Here is a 19,135-nt window from a genome sequence, read left to right as displayed (position 1 = left end):
TTTTCCAGTTCCCTTGTCGCCAGCCCCTCATCTGGCTCTTTTCTTCAGCTGTCCTCTCATGCCTCCTTTCCCTGGCCATCCTAGTCTGCCGCTCCAATCCTTCCCCAACGCATCCCATTTTTCCAGCCCCCCTCAACTCCTTCTCTTCCTCAGTCCCCCTAAATCAGTGGTTTCTCTAGCCCGCTTCTTCGATCGCCCTTCTCTGGCTCTGGATCCCCCAGCCCCCTCCCCACCCGAACCCTCAAGTCCTTCCCCCGGCCCCCGCCTCTCAGTCCCCTTTCCCCCGCGCCCGCCTTCCCGAGCCCCGCATCCCGCCGGAGCCCGACACTAACCCGATTCGGAAGAGCAGCCGCTTGCTGCGCGCCATGAGCAGGCCGCGGAGGGTCCGCCGCGCTCGGCAGCTGCGGGGGCTCGCGAGCAGGACCAGGACGAGGAGCAGCAGCCCGCAGCCGGGGACCCACAGCCACGGCGCGGACCAGCCTGGCCAGGCCATGCTGGGGGCAGGCGCCCGCGGCGGATCGGGGGCGGGCGGGGCGGGGCGTTGCTAGGCGACGGCTCTGCCCTGGCCCCTCGGCAGGGAACCCGTCTGGGATGGGGCCCCGCCCCCTGCACTGCCGGGCTGGGGGCCGTGGGGGGCATTCTGGCCCCGCCCCGCCCGGCGACTCGCGTTCGAACCCGCCCCCTCGCCACCGTCGGCCGGGCGCACGCCCCGAATGCCACCCGGCTGGAGGCGGCCTGGCCCCGCCCCCTCTGGCCGACCGGGAGGCGGGGCCGGTGTGGGCTTCGGACCTGCGCTAATCCGGGTCCAAGATCTCCAGTGGCCTAGGAGGGGACCGAAGCTCGAAGGTCCCCCCGCCCCCCACCCCCGCCCGGCTTTCCTCCCACCTTCCCCCAACGGGGGACTCTGGGAGAGTCCCTGGAATGGTCCTCTTGGCGGGAAACCTTAGACAAACTTTTTCAGCTGGAAGGAACCTGGAAGATCACTTGGGCCAACTGCCATGCATTCATTTATTCATTCATTAAATTAGCATTCTCTGGCCTCCTATGTGCCAAGCACTATGCTGGACTCTGAGAGTGCAAGGGTCAAAGACACACAGCCTCTACGTTCCCGGAGCCTACAACCTAGAATCTGCTGGCAAGGAAACAAACCAAATAAGCAAATAAATATAATTGCACATGCATTTATTTATGTTTATATACACACACATACACACATACATACATACATACATACGTACATACTTGTGTGTGATTACAAAGTGTGCTGTTAGAAAGGGAGTGAGCAGAGGGGGCAACGATATGAAGGACAGAGAGGACCAATTTAGATGGCAGAGGGCCTCCCTAAGCAGGTGACATGTAAACCATGCCCTGAAGGATAAAAGGTCACAGAGGCTCAGAGGGTGTGACTCAACCAGGATTATGCAACAATAGGTGGCAGAGACAGGACTAGGACCCTGGTATCCTGCCCCCCAAGCCCAGTGGGATTTCCACATCATTCCCCCCGCCCCCTGCCTCCCACTCCCTGCATTGCTGCCTTCCTGATGGGTTCCAGAAGTTGTTGAGGTCAGTGGGAGGGAAGTAGAGGGCAGGTGTGGTGACACCTACAAATTTGGGCAAACCTTCTGGCTCCAGCCCTGGCCCTGGCCCAGAACAAGGGAAGGAAATGCTGTCAACAGTCCAGTAAGCTCTCTGTCCTGCTGGGAGATGGTTGGGGAGGGTAGCAGGGGAGGCAGTGGTCCTGTTTTCTTCCCTGCTGCCTGTGCTCTGGCCTGAGAGGCTGGATAAACTGGCCCATGTACTCTCCTTCTCATGGACTCTGATTAGACAGCTGGATCTAAAGGCTGGGGCCCCAGTGTGGAGAGCATGGAAGTGTAGGATCAATACGGACAATGAGTTGGAGGCCTCATCCCCACCCTTCAAAAAAGCCAAGAGATGGGTTGATTTATCCCCAGACTGGAGTGTAATCCCAACGCTTAATCCTGGTTTCATTCAGAAACCCCAGACATGGACTTTCTCTTATGTGGATGCATCTTGAGGAACAGAGCCTATGGCCTGCTCCCTCCCTGTCCCCTTGCCCAGCAATTCAGCTCCTTCTCCATGCCTGGCACACCAAGGGCTGTCAGGAAAAAAAAAAAAGTGTATAGATATAGATATAGATATAGATATAGATATCAGATAGAATGGAATTAAGCCCCTGCCGTTAGCCTCCCACCTATGAGTGCCATGCTGGAGGCGGAGGGGAGAGAAGACTGACAGGCTACTTTGCAGAAAGCCCTTCTAGGCCAAGGGACTTAGTGTGTCTCTAAATCTGTGTCTCTACATGTAAAGGGAAGAATTATGAAACCTCATCAAAAGCCATCATGAACACACCTTTCTGCTGGTAAGGCTGTGCCAGGCATAAATTGAGAAATCAAAACACAGTCTCTGTCATCTGAAACAGGAAATGCAGGCTCAGGCATGAATGATTGAGTCCTAAATCTTCAGCCACACACACATTGACAAGATGACAGATAATCATTCAAGATACATTTTATGACATACATGAAGCCAGGACGGGTAGGGATAAGGAGTGAGAGTGGGTGTTTTAGGGGACTCACGTAGGCTCAGGAAGCCCTCTTCTCCTTCCCTAGACTGCTCTGGAAGACTTCCAACATCTGCTCCAAGTCTGCTTTAAAGATTTTATTTTTTAAGTAATCTCTGCACACAACGTGGAGCTCGAATGTATGACCCCAAGATCAAGCGTCTCATGCTCCACTGACTGAGCCAGCCAGGTACCCCAGAATCTGTTTTAGTTTCATCTCCTCTCCCATGAGAATCTTCTGTCCCAGCCAGACTGATGCCTCATTATTTACCCCCTCCTGCACTTTATACCTTATGATACCCAACTGCTTGTGTGTCCCTGAACCCATCACATTGCTTCACACCCTTGTGACTTTGTACATGCTGTGCCTTCTGCCTGGAGTGTCATTCATCCTTCGTTCCCCAAAGACTCAGATCAGATGTGCTCTCTTCAAGAAAGCTTTTCTCAGGGCACCTGGGGGGTAGCTGGGTTGGTTGAGCGTCTGACTCTTGATTTCGACGCAGGTCATGATCTCACGGTTTGTGTGTTCGAGTCCTGAGTCGGGCTCTGTACTGACAGCAAGGAGCCTGCTTGGGATTCTTTGTCTCCCTCTCTCTCTCTCTCTGCCCCTCCCCTGCTTGCACACGCGCCGGCTCTTTCTCAAAATAAATAAGTATACATTAAAAAAAAAAAGAAAAAGAAAGCTCTTCTCGAACCCTCCCACTCCAGAATGGGCTTATGCATGTCCCCCCTTGTGCCACTAGGTCTTGTACATAATGCTATCTTTCAATGCAATACCTCATGCTGTATATTTTTTTGTACGTGTCTATCTCAGACTCTAGAGTCTTGAAGACTTTACTGTCTTCCTGAAGAGTAGGGACTAAGGTTTAATTTATTCATCTTTGATGTGAATCTCCAGTGTCTGGGGTGGTACCAGACACATACCAAATACTCACAAATGTTCTTTTGGAGACAGAAAGAGAGAGAGAGAGAGAGAGAGAGACCACGAGCAAGTGGGGGAGGGGCAGAGGGCTCCACTCCCAGAATGGAGGGCTCAATCCCACAACCGTGGGATCATGACCTGGGTCAAAATAAGAGTTGGATGCTTAACAGACTGAGCCACCCAGGTGCCTCACACAAATGTTCTTTGAAATGGCCGACTCCATCGCTTCTCGGCCTTTTGGCTAAGGTCAAGTGAAATGGCCAACTCCAAGGCTCCTGCTTGATGGGACCAAGCTTGTCTCTTCCACCTTCTCAGATGCCATTCTTACCCTTGTTTCTACAGACCAGGCACACTGTTCCTCAAATGTGCAAGGTCATCCTCACCGCAGGGCCTTTGCTCATGCTCCCTCTTGGAACACTCTTCCCTCAGTTCTTTGAATAGGTAGCAGCTTCTCATCCATTGGGTTGCAGCTCAAATGCCAACCCCTCTGGGATGGAAATAGCCTGTATCTTGAGCTGACTGGTGACTGCATGGCTTATACCAGGAGCTCCCCATAGGGGTGAAATTGCCTCCCGGAAGACATTTAGCAAAGTCTGGAGACATTTCTGATTGTCACAAAAGGGAGAGGGAGGCGTGCTACCGCCATCTGGTAAGTAGGGGCCAGGGATACTGCTAAAACATCCTGTGATGAACAGGACGGCTCCCACAACAAAGATTTATCCAGCCCCAAATGTCAATAGTACAGACATTGAGAAATCCTTGCATATGCAAATGTGAAAATTCACCAGACGGTGCCCTAACAATGCGTGCATTTACCATATTTAGGTTATATGTCAAATTAAAGAAAAAAACGTTACTCTCTGAGAGGCCTTCGTTGCCCACCCCATCACTCTCGATTATACTGCTCTGCTCACTTCCTTTGTCACACTTGGCACAACATGACCTGATTTTGTGATTCTTGTCTGCCACCCTGCTATATTCCATTCCTGCTACATGGAATGTAAGGCCCATGAAGTCAGGGAAGGATCTGTCTGTCTTTGCACCACTGTATTCCCGGCGGTGTGCACAATGCCTGGCTCAGAGCAGGTGTCCAGTTCAGTGTCTGTTGAACGAATGAGCGAATGATAGAAACAAAGAATGAATGAATGATAATTTGGTTATTGCCACTGAGTGCCGTGACTGTTGCAAGACTGGAGTTCTGAGCATAGGTTCCGTCCGTGCAGGACGGCTGTGCAGAAGCCATGCCCTACGCAGGAGGAAAGCTGGTGAACAGGGAGTCAGACCCAGCCTGGTGACTGCTCATGTTTCATACCATTAGGGCAGGCTGCAGAAGAGCCAAGTCTGAGGAACTCCTCTTTTCCCATGACCTCCTCCCTTGAGCAGCCTGGGGTGCGCTGGCCAAGGCTAACGTTTGCTTCTGTGACTCTCCTAGGAGAGACTCACTTAATGACCTGAGTCAGGTGGCCGGAAGCCGTGCCATTCTGGCCTGTGATGTGATGGTTTTAGAGCTCAACTCCCAAAGAGTAAGCCTCCTTCCAGGTTCCTGGGGTGGGCCAGGGCTTCTGGAACCTGCCCCTTATCCACTTGCCATCTCAGGTCGTCTGTCCAGGGTGTCTGAATCCTGTCTTCCCAACTGGCCTGGGACCTTCCATTAGGATCGAGAGCCTGCCTTCATCTCGTATCATGGCTCAGGCTTAATGCCGGGTGCTTGGCTGGCATTCAGGAGATCGTGGTATTGATGGTGATGATGATGATGATGATGATGGCAATGCCAGTGACAATGAGCGATCATGAAGGAGCTGATATGGAAGAACTGTTTGAATATTAGAGAAAAGAGACATCTTGTTGGACCAGGGTGGAACAGTGAGTTCAGTGTAGAAAAATTCGCCAGATGCAGCAGTGGTGGCTAGCATAATCTGGCCCCCACGCAGCCCAGCCCCATTCACATCAGTCTGTACCCTCATCTGCTGCCCCCACGCTGAGCTCACCTTCCCATTGTGGACCTCCCTCCAAGGCGTGTGCCATACACCCTGCAACCGTGGTTTGCATAGCAACAATGCCTCTGACATCTTCTGCCTCCTCACAGCCTGCCCTGTCCTGACGGACCATGACCCCTCTCTTCTATTCCCTTCCTCCCTCCTGCTGCCCTGCCTTCTGGAGGAGAAACCTGCAGCCTCCCACATTTGTCATGTGCCGTTCCAGGTCAAGATCATTGCTCCTCCTGCCTCATTTGAAAGCTTCTCTCCACTCTTCCTCATCAGTCCGACCACTGACCCAGCCCAGACTCTGAGGAGACACCTGTTTTGGTCTTCCTACTTCCTGCCATCAGGGAATTGCAACAATCATGGCTCATTGAAACTTACAGCTCAGCAGTTCTCAAACTTTAGGGAATCTAAGAACTACTCGGGGAGCCTGTTAAAATACAGAATCCTGGGCCTCTCCCACAAAGATTCCAACTAGGTAGGTCTGGCCGGGGCCCAGGAATTTGCATTTTGCATAGGTAACACTGAACGCTGCCTTGGCCTCACTTCCTGACCTCAACTCCAAGGCCTTCGGTGCAATTCAGTAGCCTACTCACGTGGTCACACCCTCCAAACTTCTCTACCCTGAAAACTTCAACTCCAGTGTCCTTCCCTCTGACCCCTCAGCCCCACGACCTGTACTCCTTTATCTCTAACCCCTAAAACCATGTGCTTTCTCCCAGCCCCTCAGCCCCTCCTGCCCACATTTCTTCCCTCCCAGTGAGAACTTGGATTCAGTCCCTTGAACCACTCACCACCTGTCAGCTTCCTCACCCACCTTGTCCCTCCATCGTTAGCCTACCAATCTCCAGAGACCTACCTGTACCAACCTGACAGTCACTCACCTTTTCAAACCTCATGGACAAAGCTGGAGAAGATGGCCATCCAATGTGAATTAGAGCCTCTACAATTCAGGGACCCCCGACACCCCTCTGGGACCCCTAACACCTATACTTGACAGTGCTTTGACTTTGCCGAGACGCCCTCTCATTACCTCCAGTTGCTATTGGAGACCTCAGGCACACCTCCACTTCCTTTACTTTCAGCCAATATCCTTAGAGGAGATAAGGTCTGTGCCCACCCACCATCTACAAATTTTGCTTCTTCCATATGAATTTTTAGAGGAAATGCTATTAGCCTTGTTCATATCTTCAACTGGTGTTCCTCCTGGCTGCTGCTTTTCCTCACCCTACGAGCAAAGTTGAGTATCTCACTGCCTTACAAACGTCCCTTGACTGTGGGTCCCTTTCTAGATTCTATTCTGCCTTTATCTCAACTTTCCTGAAAGTTAGTCTCCATGGGTTTGGTAGATTGTATTTCAGTTCTCAATTCTTTCTTTCTTTTTTTTTTTTTCCTTCGGTTCTGAAATTCTTCATCTCTCCCCGTAAACACATCCTTTGTTATGTGACTGTGCACATTTCCATAAAGGCAAAATAGACTCCCCCATGCCACTGATGTTGGGCTTGGTTTTGTGATTTGTTTTGGTCAGTGGAATGTTAGCAGACATGATATAAGCAGAGGTCTTAAACATGCAATTGTGGTTGAACCCGGTCTCTGTATATGGATACATATACATGCCTTTTGCTGTAAGAACATCCCTCGGGTCTTTGCTGGTCTAAGGAGGATGAAAAACATGAAGCCAACTTGACCCCACTCCAGCTTAGAAGCCAGCCCAGCCCTGCAGAGTTCAGCCTAGATCAGCTGAAACTCAGCCTGCCCACAGATGCCTGAGAGAATAATGCTTATTGTTGTATACATCTCAGTTTCAGATTTGCTTGTTATGCAGCATTATTGCAACAATCACTGATGGAGACGGGGGAAGCAAAAATGTTTAGCTATTAATGGTGCCGTAAACGATGCTTGGACAACTGATTAGCTATTCGGAAAAGAGCACTTTAAGCCTGTGCCTGGCAGAGTATACCGAAATAAATTCCAAGTGAATTAAAGTGTTAAGGACATAAAATTAAACCATACAAAATTAGGGGTGCCTGGGTGGTCCAGTCAGTTAAGCGGCCACCTTTGGCTCAAGTCATAATTTCATGGTCCATGAGTTCAAGCCCGCATTGGGCTCTCTGCCATCAGCACAGAGCCTGCTTCAGATCTTCTGTCTCCTTCTCTCTCTGTCCCTCTCCCACTAGTGCTCTCGTGCTCTCTCTCTCAAAAATAAATAAACATTAAAATAAAACATACAAAATTAGAAGAAAATTAAATGCATGTTCAACCTCTGGATAGTGGAAGACTTTCTAGGGCTAAAAGCAATAGAAGCATTTTTCTAATTTTTTAATAGGCATATATTACCATTAAACTCAGAGAAAAAGCAACTAGAGACCTAACAAGGGAAACAATTACCCTTTCAGCTACTTAAAAATTTTTAAACCTTTTGTATATTAAAAGAAAACATGCACATACACACAAACAAGAGAAAAAGCCAAAAACAAAAAATGTAGAAAATATTTGCCCCAAATTTGTCAGAGTTAATCTACTTAGTAAATAAATAAAGAACTTTTTTAAAAAATATTTTTTTGGGAGGCGCCTGGGTGGCTCAGTCAGTTAAGCGTCTGACTTCGGCTCAGGTCATGATCTTGTGGTCCGTGAGTTCGAGCCCCACGTCGGGCTCTGTGCTGACAGCTCAGAGCCTGGAGCCTGTTTCAGATTCTGTGTCTCCCTCTCTCTCTGACCCTCCCCCATTCATGCTCTCTCTCTCTCTCTGTCTCAAAAATAAATAAATGTTGGGGCATCTGGGTGGCGCAGTCGGTTAAACGTCCGACTTCAGCCAGGTCACGATCTCGCGGTCCGTGAGTTCGAGCCCCGCGTCAGGCTCTGGGCTGATGGCTCGGAGCCTGGAGCCTGTTTCCGATTCTGTGTCTCCCTCTCTCTCTGCCCCTCCCCCGTTCATGCTCTGTCTCTCTCTGTCCCAAAAATAAATAAACGTTGAAAAAAAAAATTAAAAAAAAAATAAATAAATGTTAAGAAAAAAAATTTTTTTTAATATTTTTTTTGAAAGTTTATTTATTTATTTTTGAGAGAGAGGACATGAGCAGGAGAGGGGCAGAGAGAGAGAGAGAGAGAGAGAGAGAGAGAGAGAGAGAGAATCCCAAGCAGGCTCCACACTGTCAGCAGGGAGCTCGACACAGGGCTTGATCCCATGAACCCTGAGATCACAACCAGAGCCAAAGCCAAAAGTCAGAGGCTTAACTGACTGCGACACCCAGGTGCCCAAATAAGGATGTTTCAAATATAAGGACTCTAATAAATGAGAAAACCTGAAGAGCCCAATTAACAAAGGGATAAGTGGCTAATATACATGAAAAAATTTTAAACTCTTAACATCTATAGTGAAATTAAATTTCTTAAATTAAAAAAATCCAGAAAATGTCAGCTAAATAATGAGATATGATTTTCATCTATCCAAATGGAAAAGAATAAGACTAATAAAATAAAGACTAAGGTTTTACAGACTATGGGAAGATGGGTATTCATATGCTGCTTGTGATGATTATTAATTGGTACAATTTTCTAGAAAGCAATTCCCATTCATATGTGTGCTGTTTTTTTTTTTATCAATACATGTGTGGCAGATCCTGCTGGTTGATTAATACCCATTCTCCATCCCCTACCTCATTTCCCTCGCTAACCCCTATTTTGCTAGCTCTCTTATGAACTGCCATAGCCTCCAAGTGAGCCCCTTCCCAGCCCCGGTGGGTGGATCTTGATTGGTCCAAGCCACTTAGTGCACTCACTGCCCCGCCATGTAATTGGTTAGACCCAGGAATGTGATGCAATTCTTGCCATTAGATAATAATAGCAAATATTTATATAGCACAAATCACATGCCAGGCACTGTTCTAAGTACCTTTATGCAGAAAACTCTCAGCTCCCACGACAGCCCTATAAGTCAAATAGCTATAATTCCCATTGCACAGATAAGAACATCAAGGCACCAAGAGATCAAGTCAATTGCTCCACGTTGCACAGCTGTGAGGTGGGGCAGGAAATAGGCTGCAGGCCTTCTAGGGAAGGTTTTCCTTGTGATCGAAAAGGGATACAATAGGACTGTGCGCTTCTTTGGCTCCAGGATGCTGTCATCTGCCTGTGATGCCTGGAATGGCAGCTGCCAATTTTAGGACTTTGAGGAAGGAGCCTAAGAGGGTATTGCAATACACTGGAGATGGCAGAGCACAAGTGAGGATGGAACCAGTGTCCTCGAAGACATAACCAAGTCCCTGTATTAACCAGTCTGGATTACCTTGCCCTTGGACTTCTCATTATGTGAAAGAAAAATTGTCCTCATTGTTTAAGCCACTTTTAGCCGTTGTTTTTGTTTCTATTTTTTGATACTTGCAGCCCCGAACACTCAAATACTGTGGGTAGAATTTCCATTTCAATATAAAGGGGGGAAACATGATGCCAAAGTGTATATATTTTATATAATTGATATGATTTCTGTAAACAAAAATGCATAGAAAAACCTCTAAGATGCTACCAGTGATGACTGTTGACTGATGAACTTATGGGGTACCCCTTGTTTTCTTTTTTTATATTTTAAAAATATTTTCTGCCCTTCTAGAATGAGATTGTATTATTATTTTAACCAAAAAGATTATTTTAGGGGTGCCTGGCTGGCTCAGTCAGTAGAGCATGCGACTCCCGATCTCAGGGTCATGAGTTCAAGCCCCACGATGGGGATAGGGTTTACTTAAAAAAATTTTTTATATTGTTTTATTAAAATAAATAAAGCACTCCTCCTTCCTGCCTTTCTTTCTCACTCCCCACTCATTCTCAGGCCACTCAGCTGAGCTTCTGCCCCCACCGGTCCATCCTGATTTGGCTCTTGACTCCTACAACGTCAACCCCCTTTGTCACTGTTCAGTCCTGGTCACCTAACCTCTGGGCAGAGCCTTCTTTTTGCTTTGCCTTCCTGTCATGGTCTCTTCCGACTGTTCTCCCATACGCATCCCGTTCTGCTGCTGCCACTCACGTGTCCAGTTCCCCAGAGTTCATGACGTAGCCCTTAAATTTCCAGACCCATGTTCACTGCTTTCTTTCCCTGCCTCAGTCTGACGTGGAACGCATCACTCCCAAAGAGGAAAGTACACCTTGGCTTCCCTCTCGAGTTCCAAATCGAAATGCCCATCCTCTTTCCGGTCATCTCCAGGTGTGGCAGAGCAGGTGTAGAGGGGCCTCAGTCTATTTCGTGGCAAAAGGGACCGAGGATCCATACGGAGCTATTCTGATGATTAACTGTGATTACCCAGGGAACGTACATGGTGCCTGGCTCATCGGAGGTGTTCTTTCAATGCTGTTATTGAATCTTGTATCATTCTTGCAACATCAACGTCTGGTCCTCATATGTGCTCAAATACACATTTTATGAATGGATGCAAACAAAGGATGTGATCCTTCCCCCTCCATTCCCCACTGCCATCACCCAAATTTGGGCCCTGGGGTCCTAACACCCAGTCCACCACACACACCTGTAGCCCCCGCCCGGCTTACATGGACTATCAGACAAAGCCTTTGGAAGCCCAGCTCTCAATCAGGCCTGACGCCCTGCTCAAAGCCAGTGTCTACACCATTAAATTCACATTGCTTGACTTAGCAATATGGCCTCAACCCAGTTTTCCAGCATTTTATGCTCCCACTGCTCCCTTCCACGTGCCCCCCACCCCTCCAGTCGGCCTGCCCTGGTCACTGTCCTGGGGTTTTTGCCCCCTACATCTGCCCCACCACACCTGGAGAAATCCTCTGAGGCACACTTCTGCCTCCGCACAGCCTAGGCGATCTAATACACTCCCAGAAATAGCTGTAATTAATTAAGGCCGATTCTCAGTTCAGGGAGTTCTGCAGGCTCTCCCACAGGGAGGAAGGGAGGAGTGTGAGGGCAGTCCCCAGGGAGACTGATATGTCTTCTCTGGGAGTACAGCTATTTTATTTTATTTTATTTTATTTATTTTTGAGAGAGAGACAGAGACAGACAGAGCGCAAGCGGCGGGGGGGGGGGGGGGGGGTGCGGGCCGAGAGAGGGAGACACAGAATCCGAAGCAGGCTCCTGGCCCTGGGCTGTCAGCACTGAGCCCGATGCGGGGCTTGAACTCACGAACTACGAGGTCATGACCTGAGCTGAAGTCTGATCCTTAACTGAGTCACCCAGGTGCCCCGTATACAGCTCCTTTAAAATTGAAAGTAAATGAAACCTCCTTTCCGAAGCCCCTTCTGATCACAACTGGTCATTACTCTATCTCCAGACTCTAGTAAAATGCATGCTGCATAGTTGTCAAAAGGAAATGAATAGTTTGAAACGTAACCCTCACTATTTCTGACCTTGAACTGTCGGGGGCGGGGGCGGGGGGGCGGTCCACTGGGAGAGCCACTGTATGTGGTTTCCAGGACCATGGCCTCCCCTGTCTCCTCCCTCATCCCAGCGCCTAGCACGGTGCTGGAGTCAGTGCAGAGTGATATGTGCGTGCTCGGGAGCGGGGAAAGGAAGACCAGAACTAGGGTGAGCGATGCTCTAGTCGGCACTAGGCATGGGCCGTGCCTTGTGTGTGTTATTTCATTGTCCTAACAATTGTGTAAGGCAGGCGATGACGTCCTCACGTTAGAGATGGACAAACTGAGGCTCTGGTAGGCTAAGTGACGCACCCCATCCCAGAGCTAGTAAGTGACAGAGCCAGACTTCAGTCCTAGTTTTGTGTGACCCCAAATCCCAGGCTCATCCCCCTGACACTGTGTTGCCGGCCGGGGTAGAAGATGGTTCGGTCAGAGTCTTCCAGGAAATACGCCAACTAACGACTCGAGGAGAGCTTTGTGAACGGTTTACAAGGCAAAGCGCCCGGTGTAGGAAACACAAGGGATAGTGCAACTCCCCAGGGCTAGTGACAGTGAGGCCCTGGCACCACCTCTAGGCCCGACAGGCGAGGGGATGGAGCAGGTATGGAACCTGGAGGGACAGAGATGTGTGGACAGGGGCACCTGACCTTGGGTTGAGGGATACTGGGAACTTTGGTTGAGGACTGAGCCAGTCTGTGGTGACCCTTCGGGAGGGGAAGGAGAACAAATACCCTGACTTTGCTCGCTCCTTGCCTCCCCTCTCTCCATTGGCCAAACCCAACTGACGCTGGAGAACTGAAGTCCCACCGACGTGTCCGCACAGGCCAGCTCTGCGCACAGCGGAGCAGGGTAGAGATGAATGTGGGGGCACGTGGAAGACGGCCGGCCAAATGAGGCCCAAGAAGATATGTGGGTTTGGGGGGTCTGTGACGGAAGTGCACTGATTCTTCAGAGGTGGAGGCCCACCACAGCCTTGGACCCGTGCGGAGAACCGCTCCTAACTAGCCTCCCTGCTCTCACGCTCCGCCCCCCCCCCCCCCCCCAGCCCATTCTCCGCTCGGAGCCAGGGCATGGTCTTAAAATACGAACCAAATCATGCCTCTCCCCAGCTCAGAACCATTCAGTGACTTCTCTTTGAAGTGAAATTCAAAATCTTTAAGGAGGATCAAGAGGGCCTGTAGATCTGGGCCCCGCCCACTTCCCAGTCTCATCTTAGGCCACGCCCCAGGGCTCACCCTCACCTCAAAGTTCCCCGAGGACCCCCCCACTCCGGGTAGCCTCCACCGCCTCCTCACAGCTTGTTCCTTCGGTGCAGAATGACCACAGCATGCCTGCCACCGCCCCACACACGTGCGCACACACACATCCACACACCCCACACACATCGCATAGCATATACATACACACAGATACACATACCACACACCGTACCCCACGCGCGCGCGCGCGCGCGCGCACACACACACACACACACACACACGGCCCATCTGACTCAGGCTACTCTTCAATTCTTCAAAGCCACCCCGTCGGGCAGCTGCCTTGGCCTCTCCAGTTGCCACGAGGTCCCATGTACTGCTCTCTTAGGGCACCACGCCCATTTCTCTTCGGCGTAGGTGTTACTGTTTGTCGTGATATATTCACCAGTGAGAGCGCTTGCTCCTGTCTGTCTTCCCCACTGGAGGTTCCAAGAGGGCGGGAGCTGTATTTACGGTTTCCCTCCCGTCTAGCCGCCCCGTAGTGCAGGGCTGAGGGCACGGTTCACCCCTCAGCCCCCCAGCAGCACTTGACGAGTTAGTACAACAAGACCGGGCGTCAGGCCTGACTCCGCAGCTCCTCGCCACCGCCACCGTGAGCCCGCGTGTGCGTTCTACTGCTCTGAGCTCAGTTCCTTTTCAAATTGACTTCTTATTATGGAGAATTTAGAGCCACTAAACGAAAGAGAAAATACTAGAAGGCGCTCTCCTATCCCCGTTTTCTAACTCCAACACTGGTCAACTTGTGGGTTTGGTTTCTTTATCCATAGGTAAGGAAGATTAGGGTGATCTTCAACCTTTTTTGACCATGACTCACAATAAGGACAGTTTTCATGAAGACTCATACACACTAGACGAGTCAACAAAACTAAATCAAAGTTACACGTAATAATAGTGCTTGTATCCTCATTGTTTTCTGGTCTATTTTTTCACTGTCGGTATGACCCACTTAATTGAATTCACTAATGGGTCATGATCAGCAATAAAAGGACACTGCACTGGATGATCTTCCACCTATCTGGAAAAATTCTTGCTAAACAATGATAGTCAGATCCTGCCCCCTAGTGGTCATGTTTGGAACTGAGCTTGTCTTCCTAGAGGTCATTTTTTTCAGTAAATAAATTCATTTCAGTAAAAAGTGCCGAGTTCAGGACCTATGCAAGGCATCTGGGGAGAACCCGGGAGGGGGGGGGGTGTCTGCGATGAATTACAGCATAGACCTTGACCCCGAGTCTTCCTCCAGTTGATGACCAGCATAACTGCTATAGATCTGTGCTGGCCAATATGGTAGCCACCAGCCCCATGTGGCTATTGAATACTTGAACTATGTCTAGTGCAACTGAGAAATTGAATTTTAATTTTGTCTTATTTCAATTCATTTAAACTTCAATATAAAAATCAACACTTATTTCAGTTACTCAAATATGTATGGAACAATACTTTTTCAACTGTACGTTTTTTATAACATCTAGATAAAGAGTCAATATTTCTGATGAAAATTTAACATCCAAATTGAGATGTGCTATAAATGTAAATGAGATTTCAAAGTCCTAGCATGAAAAAAATCCTGCCAATTTAATTTTTTATACTTGGTTAAATGTTGGAATAATGTTTTTGGATATGTTGGGTTAAATAAATAAATAATTAAAATTCATTTCACGTGTTTACTTTTACTTTTTACTTTATTTTAAAATTTTATTTATTCATTTTGAGAGAGAGAGTGAACAGGACAGAGGCAGAGAGAGGGGGAAAGAGACAGAATCCTAAGCAGGCTCCATACGGCCAGTGCAGAGCCTGATGTGGGGCTCGAACTTACAATCACGACCTGAGCTGAAACCAAGAGTCAGATGCCCAACTGACTGAGTCACCCAGACGCCCCTATTTTTACTTTTTAAATGGGCCTAATGGAAAATTTTTAACTACTTATGTGGCTTAAATCATATTTCTAACGAATAACACTCTCAAGGCTGGAGTTCTTCTGATATCTCTCCTTCCAGCCCCTCCTGTGTATCTTGCATCCTTGATGGAGGTGAAGGAAGATGCTAGAATCCTCAGTCAGACTGGGTAGGGATGGGGACAGGGATTAGGAATTAACTGTTGGCCAGGGGCACCTGGGTGGCTCAGTCGGGTAAGTGTCCAACTTTGGCTTGGGTCATGATCTTGTGGTTCATGAGTTTGAGCCCCAAATCGGGCTCCACGCTGGCAGTGCGGAGCCTGCTTGGGATTCATTCTCTCTCTCTCTTTCATTCTCTCTGCCCCTTTTCCACCTGTGCTCTCTCTCTCTCTCTCTCTCAAAATTAATTAATTAATTTTTAAAAAGGAGTTAAACATTGGCCAAATTAAGGTTGGGATGCCTATGGCCTCGTCTGGAAGAGTGCGGTCCACCAGGCAGCAGTGACTTGCCTGGAGCTCCTTAGCAGTGCAGATTCTCAGGTCCCACCCTGAGAAGCAGAATCTGCATTTAGACAAGATCCCCACATCACTTGTTTGCACATCAAAGTTTGGGAGAGCCAAGTGGAGATACAGGGGGCAGTTCTCTGCATCTCTTTCCTCAGGGACATAGGAAGCAAGGCCAAGGCTGAGAGTGAGGCTTTGGAGAAGGTGTTGGAGCGCTGAAGAGATTGAGGGAAGTGTAGAGGAATCATCTAGGGTGGGGATGTCAAGATGAATGACGAGAAAAAAAACCCAAGTCTTCGTGAACTCTGTGAGATCAGCCAGCACCTTCCTTCTCCCCTTCAGCCGTGTGCGTGCAGGGCAGCATCTGCCCGCTGAGTTCCCCCAGGCAGAGAGGGGCAGAGCAGTGTGGTGATTCTCACGAGGGATCAGGGATGGAAGCTGGTTAAGGAGGGGAGAGAAGCGGGGAGGGACAGGAGGAGGATGGGAGACGCATGAGTTGTCAGTCCTGGTGTGGTCACAATTGCAGTTGGGGTTGTTGAGCTGGAGAGACAGATGATGGTCAGGGCGTGGGCACTTGAAATTGAGATGATAGAGGGGGTGCAGTTACGGGTAACGAGAGGTTCCAGGGCAGCTATTATCTTGGGCTGGGAATAAGAGAAGAGGAAATGGCTGTTGGCTTTTTGGAGTGCGCAGTTGTTTAGGCAAATGCAGGTAAAATATGAGGAAGGCCTTTCTGCCCACGAGAGACCTGCAGAAGCTGGGAATCCAACGGGTCAGGGTGACGGAGGAGATCAAGGTCCGCAGCCGTGGAGGGCAGGGTGTGAGGGCAGGATTGAGCTACACAAAGGCGAATTCACCTATCAGGTCCAGTTAAGTCTTCCTGAATGCAATCACGCCATCACGCTGCTGGCTGACTGAGTCACTGGGCTTCTCTTTCAACCGACCACAGCAATTCGCAGAGTTTGCTAGGCTCCAAGTATTTGAAGACTGCCATTTTTAATCCTTATACCCTATTGTTACCTCCCTTAAAAAAATTTTTTTAATGTTTATATTTGAGAGAGAGACAGAGACAGAGCATGAGTGGGGGAGGGGCAGAGAGAGAGGGAGACACAGAATTCAAAGCAGGCGCCAGGCTCCAAGCTGTCAGCATAGAGCCCGACACAGGGTTCAAACTCATGAACCCTGAGATCATGACCTGAGCCGAAGTTGGATGCTTAACCGACTGAGCCGCCCAGGCACCCCTAATCTCCCTTTTTTAGAGATAAGGATATCAAGGCTCAGAGAAATTAAGTAACACGCCCAATGTCACACAGCCACTAAAGTGATCTGAACAGAGCCCAGGTCTGTCTAGCACCAAAGCTGGCTGATATTCGGATTCCCCAGGGGGCCTTCGTTTCAGCCTCCGCTAAGATGCTGATTCACATTTCTGAGTCTAGGAAGAGGTATCCCCAAGGGAACTGACCTATTTTCATAAGCCCCTTAGGTGATTCTGATAGTCAGGGAAGATTGGAAAGCATTGCCCGGTGCCCTGGCCGCAGCACAGTGGATGCCAGGCGGGTTCTGTGGCCCAGCCTTTGTCACAAGGTGACACATCCAGGGAAGGAGCTCTTACCCAACCTGTCTCCAGTTCTATTGAGCTGCTAAGATCGCTAGCAACAGTACCACGTGCGTGCCATTTTCAATGCTTTTCACGTAGATGATTTCATCCGAGGCCTCAAAAGTGCAGGAGGTAGGAAAAAACAATATGATTAGACTCATTCATAAGTAAAGAGATGGGCCCCAGGCCTGACAGCCATTCAGGGGCAAAGCCAGGACAAACCTCTTGTTTCTGGGACATCCACATCCACCCTTCTTTCTACTCCCAATTTCTTTATGAGAGTGCTGACTAGGGGCACCTGAGTGGCTCAATCAGCTCAGGTCATGATCTCACCGGTTTGTGGATTCAAGCCCTGCATGGGGCTCTATCCTGATGGTGCAGAGCCTGCTTGGGATTCTGTGTCTTCCTGTCTCTGCCCCTCCCCCACTCGTGAACACTCTCTCAATCTCTCTCTCAAAATATATAAATAAACTTAAAAAAAGAAGAAGAAGAAAGTGCTGACTAATGTTTATGGATAATAAGACTAATTTTTAGGGGAAAGAGTTCTAATTTTTTAATGTTAGAATCCCTTTAATTCAACAGATGATGGGGCAGGGCTGTCTGAAGCTAGGGATGAATGAGACTTTGTCCTAGCCCTCCAGTGGGGAGAAAGAGGCATATTTACCCCAGGCTGGGTTAAATGCCTTGAGTCAGTAAACACAGAGTCCTCTGGAAAAAAAAGGGGGGGGACCGGCAGCTTTTTGGAGAAAGTGATAAATGAAAGGACCTTTCTTGGGTGGAGTAATGCATAAACTCTAAGTAATCAGGCACACTGCAGGAGGAATTTGTAGGACAGATGATTGGAGCCCTGGGGCTAGGTGCAAAGCTGAACTTTCCCTGCCCACTCCCTTCTGGTTCCACCTGGGCTCCCGGGACACCACCCAGGGGCCCACTCCTCCCGGACCTCCCTTTGCCTCTCCTCTCACCAATCACTAAGCTTTGGCTACCCCATCCCTAAAACAAACAGCAGCCTGATTCCTTTCATTCCCTCTACGCTGCCTCCAGCTGCCTCTGACTTGACTGAACTTGACTTGACTTTCCTCCCAGGGCAGGGTTGACAGAACGATACAAGACGCCCAGTTAAATTTGAACTTCAGATAAGCAAGGAATAGTTTTTAGTGTATTTCCAAATATTATATGGGGCAATGACACATACTTAGGGAAAAAATTATTTGTTGTATGTCTCAAGTTCAAATAAAACTGGTCATCCTGCATCTTTATTTGCTGAAGCCAGCGACTTCACTCTAGGGGCGCCAGCGGGCCTCCCGCGACCTTCCCAACCTCCTTCTAGGTGGCTGCTGATAGTCACATGCCTCCCATTGCCCTGGAGGTAAAATCTCAATTCTGACTCCCTGTCTCCGAGCTCAGCCCAACTTCTTGCCACTCCTACCCCACTCTATCCGCCCAATCTTATATTGCTGGGACAAGGGGGCCCTAAACCCCTTGCTTAAGATAAGATGCTGTTCCCAAGTAAGCATTTCTTCATCCCAGCACTTGCCAAACTGTCAAAATTATAATTAGGTGGTCTTTAACCATCTCCCCTAGACTGTGAGTTTCTTGAGGACAGGGGCTATGTCCTTCAGTTTTGTCACCTCCAGAACCAGAAATTGCTGTCTGCTTGACAGACAATAGGGGCTTAATTAATGATCTGCTAAGAGTCTTATGAATAACACGTTTATCCCTTTTATCCAGGGATAAAAAGGGGTCAAGAGAAGGGTACTGAATGCCTCTGGTGTGCCCTGGGCTAGATGCTTCGTTTCAGATTCTTTTAGGATTATAATCTTGATTCCATGATCAGCAAATAGGCCCAGGAAAAAGCAAGCAGCAAGGCTTGCATGGGGCTTGGTGGTGTGTGTCCCCACATTCCACTTGCCCATGGGGCAGATGTGACTGCTGGCTGGGAAACAAATCTCCTTGGAGACTGTTCTAGCAGTTTCCAGAAAGTAGAGAGGTACTTTCTGGGTAACGGGCCCAAGGGTAGAGAACATGAAGGGG

At 49.0% G+C, this 19,135-nt stretch overlaps 1 protein-coding gene across 3 annotated transcripts in view; it reads right to left on the bottom strand.

Moving 5' to 3' along the window:
- The window catches only part of PNKD (PNKD metallo-beta-lactamase domain containing), a 60,262-nt gene that overhangs the window by 19,465 nt on the left and 21,662 nt on the right, over nucleotides 1-19,135 (bottom strand). Inside the window, exon 1 of one of the 3 annotated variants that reach the window (XM_030325222.1) lies at nucleotides 333-493. The exons of the other annotated variants lie outside the window; for them this stretch is intronic. Coding sequence (XP_030181082.1) covers nucleotides 333-493 — 161 coding nt within the window. Of the gene's footprint in view, nucleotides 1-332; nucleotides 494-19,135 lie in introns of those variants that run through there. 3 annotated transcript variants of the gene reach the window in all.

This window comes from Lynx canadensis, chromosome C1 (assembly GCF_007474595.2).
Source record: "Lynx canadensis isolate LIC74 chromosome C1, mLynCan4.pri.v2, whole genome shotgun sequence".
In the NCBI taxonomy this organism is placed as follows: domain Eukaryota; kingdom Metazoa; phylum Chordata; class Mammalia; order Carnivora; family Felidae; genus Lynx; species Lynx canadensis.
The sequence above is the reverse complement of the archived record's forward strand: the minus strand, read 5'-3'. Positions and strand labels throughout refer to the sequence as shown.